General features: G+C 36.3%; 1 protein-coding gene across 1 annotated transcript; it reads right to left on the reverse strand.

Annotated features, from left to right (window-relative positions):
* Positions 1-704: 704 nt before the first annotated feature.
* On the reverse strand, positions 705-1,781 carry LOC106615272 (myb-like protein X). Its single transcript, XM_014231417.3, has one exon. It carries the CDS (start codon positions 1,630-1,632, stop codon positions 793-795), a length of 840 nt encoding a protein of 279 aa, XP_014086892.2. The 5' UTR covers positions 1,633-1,781; the 3' UTR covers positions 705-792.
* Positions 1,782-2,091: the final 310 nt, after the last annotated feature.

A 2,091-nucleotide genomic window follows, 5' to 3' on the forward strand; every position in this document is an offset into this window, starting at 1 on the left:
TCTTTGAAAAATATTTTAATTCATAGTTTCATTCAAATAGTAAATTTTATAAGAGCATTAACTTCTGTCTTCCGTCTTCAAGTCTGGTTTTAGAATAATTAACAAAAGTTTTATCAAAATGAGTAAGTAGGCAGAGATCACCTCAAACAGAAAGTTTTTTTCGTGGTATTAGTAAATAAGAAATAATAAAGGAATGTTACTTGATCCTTTTCTCTCCTAAGGTCTTAAAGGGTTTAATAGGACGTGTCAGTGTCAGCTTTGTTATTCAATTCTAGGATATAGCTGGATTCAAGGCATTGATGAATATCATTAATTAAAATGAACCCTCCCAAACATAACGGATGTTAAAACTCCATTCCGTCGATAGTAGGTTCAACGTAATCACAATTTTGTTCTGTCCAAAGACTGTCAACGTGGTAGCAATGTAGAATATAAGGATATGTACTTTTTTATGTATCTCCACCAAAACCATAACAATGACAACCACCACAATAACCAACAACATAATCCAATTACTTAGGTGCCTCTTAGGTTATTCTAAACTGGGATTCTGAGATTTCTCTATAATTGCAATTTTTCTTAAACAATTTTTTCAATTCAATCGTATTGTTATCTTTGTACTTTTTACACGACTAGCATGAGCTACTAATCACCTGACACGGTTGGAAGTTAAAAATCTGTAGCTAAAATCTTATCAGATACACTTTGGTTTAAACTTTACAAATTTATATTTATTCGTATACAGCATTTATATTTTGTTCACGAACACTGGTTTAAAAGTTTATACACCCTTCACTCTCTACTTTCCTCCGGCATGGGCGTCTCAAAATCGCCCTCGCCCTCGCCGTCGCCCTCATCCTCTTCATCCGAATTTGTATCATTACCAGACAGTAATGTGATCTCAATTTCGATGACTGAGTTGTTGTGATGACCGTCACCGCCCGCTTCTTCATCGGTCAATATTTGTCTACTAACGGTATGTTCAGCCACAGTTGTTGTAGCTTCGTGTTCTTGCGCTGATTGACTGGCATTGAGTGTGTTTTCTGCACTATTTACTACGGATGCGATTGCTTCGTTGGAGTTCGCTATAGACTCGGCAATAGACACCCCATCGTTGGGTATGGGTTTAAGTATAGTCTCTTCAGTGTTGGATTTTCTGTTATTCGAACAACAAGGGCTTGCGTTTTCTTGCGTTTCTTGCGGCAATTTACTTGTATTCAGCGTTGTATTTGAAAGTTTGCTTAGTTCATTGACTAATCCATTTGACAGCACCGTTACTTGCGATTCAACTTTAAATAATTCTACTTCAGATTTCGAATGTACACTGCTTTTTCGGCTGATTTCTTCAGCACTACTGAAATCACTGTTAATTCGAGAGTCATGGTTCGTTATGTGAAACGACGAATGACTGGATTCAAGTGCTTGAGGGTGTGCATTATGACAGTTGAAAATGCACGAGCGATGAAAGTTTCTTTTCGCGTTATAGAATAAGCAATTGCTTTCATTTCTGCGGCTTCGTCCAGCGTGGCTGCTCCGGCGACAATAGTATGGCTGCGGCCTGGGCCTGTTCTTTATTAGTTTGACCAGATCTAAACATTGTTTCATTTGTCTCTGCGCTTTCTGATGCTTCATAATATCTACAATATGAAATCTGTATAATTTATTTTCACTTTTCTGCTTTGATTTTATTATGATCGGGCAAAAATTTTAAATGTTGTTTAAAATTTAGAAATTTGTTGGCGATTAAATTTTAAACTCGGAATGCCAAAATTTGATAAATATATATTGTTTGTTTTTGACTTTTGACTTTTATGCTCAATAAATTCAAAGCGTTTCCGATAGCAAGTTATTGTACAGTCGAAAGTCAAACACAGTAAAAAATAAATTTGAACTTGACTTATGGCGCCAACGACGTGTGTTTCAAAAACAAAATTAGTGATTCCAAAAAGTGGCTTAACGAGTGTAATTCGGGCTCTGCGTCATTCATTAATGGTTTGCTTAAAAGCGAGCAAACCATTAGAGCAGCGTGGACAGACGATGAAAGCAATGAATGTCCAACGGGACTATTTACGCACAAAACCGTCAAAAAAT

The sequence above is a fragment of the Bactrocera oleae genome, chromosome 3 (genome assembly GCF_042242935.1).
Source record: "Bactrocera oleae isolate idBacOlea1 chromosome 3, idBacOlea1, whole genome shotgun sequence".
Classification (NCBI taxonomy): Eukaryota; Metazoa; Arthropoda; class Insecta; order Diptera; family Tephritidae; genus Bactrocera; species Bactrocera oleae.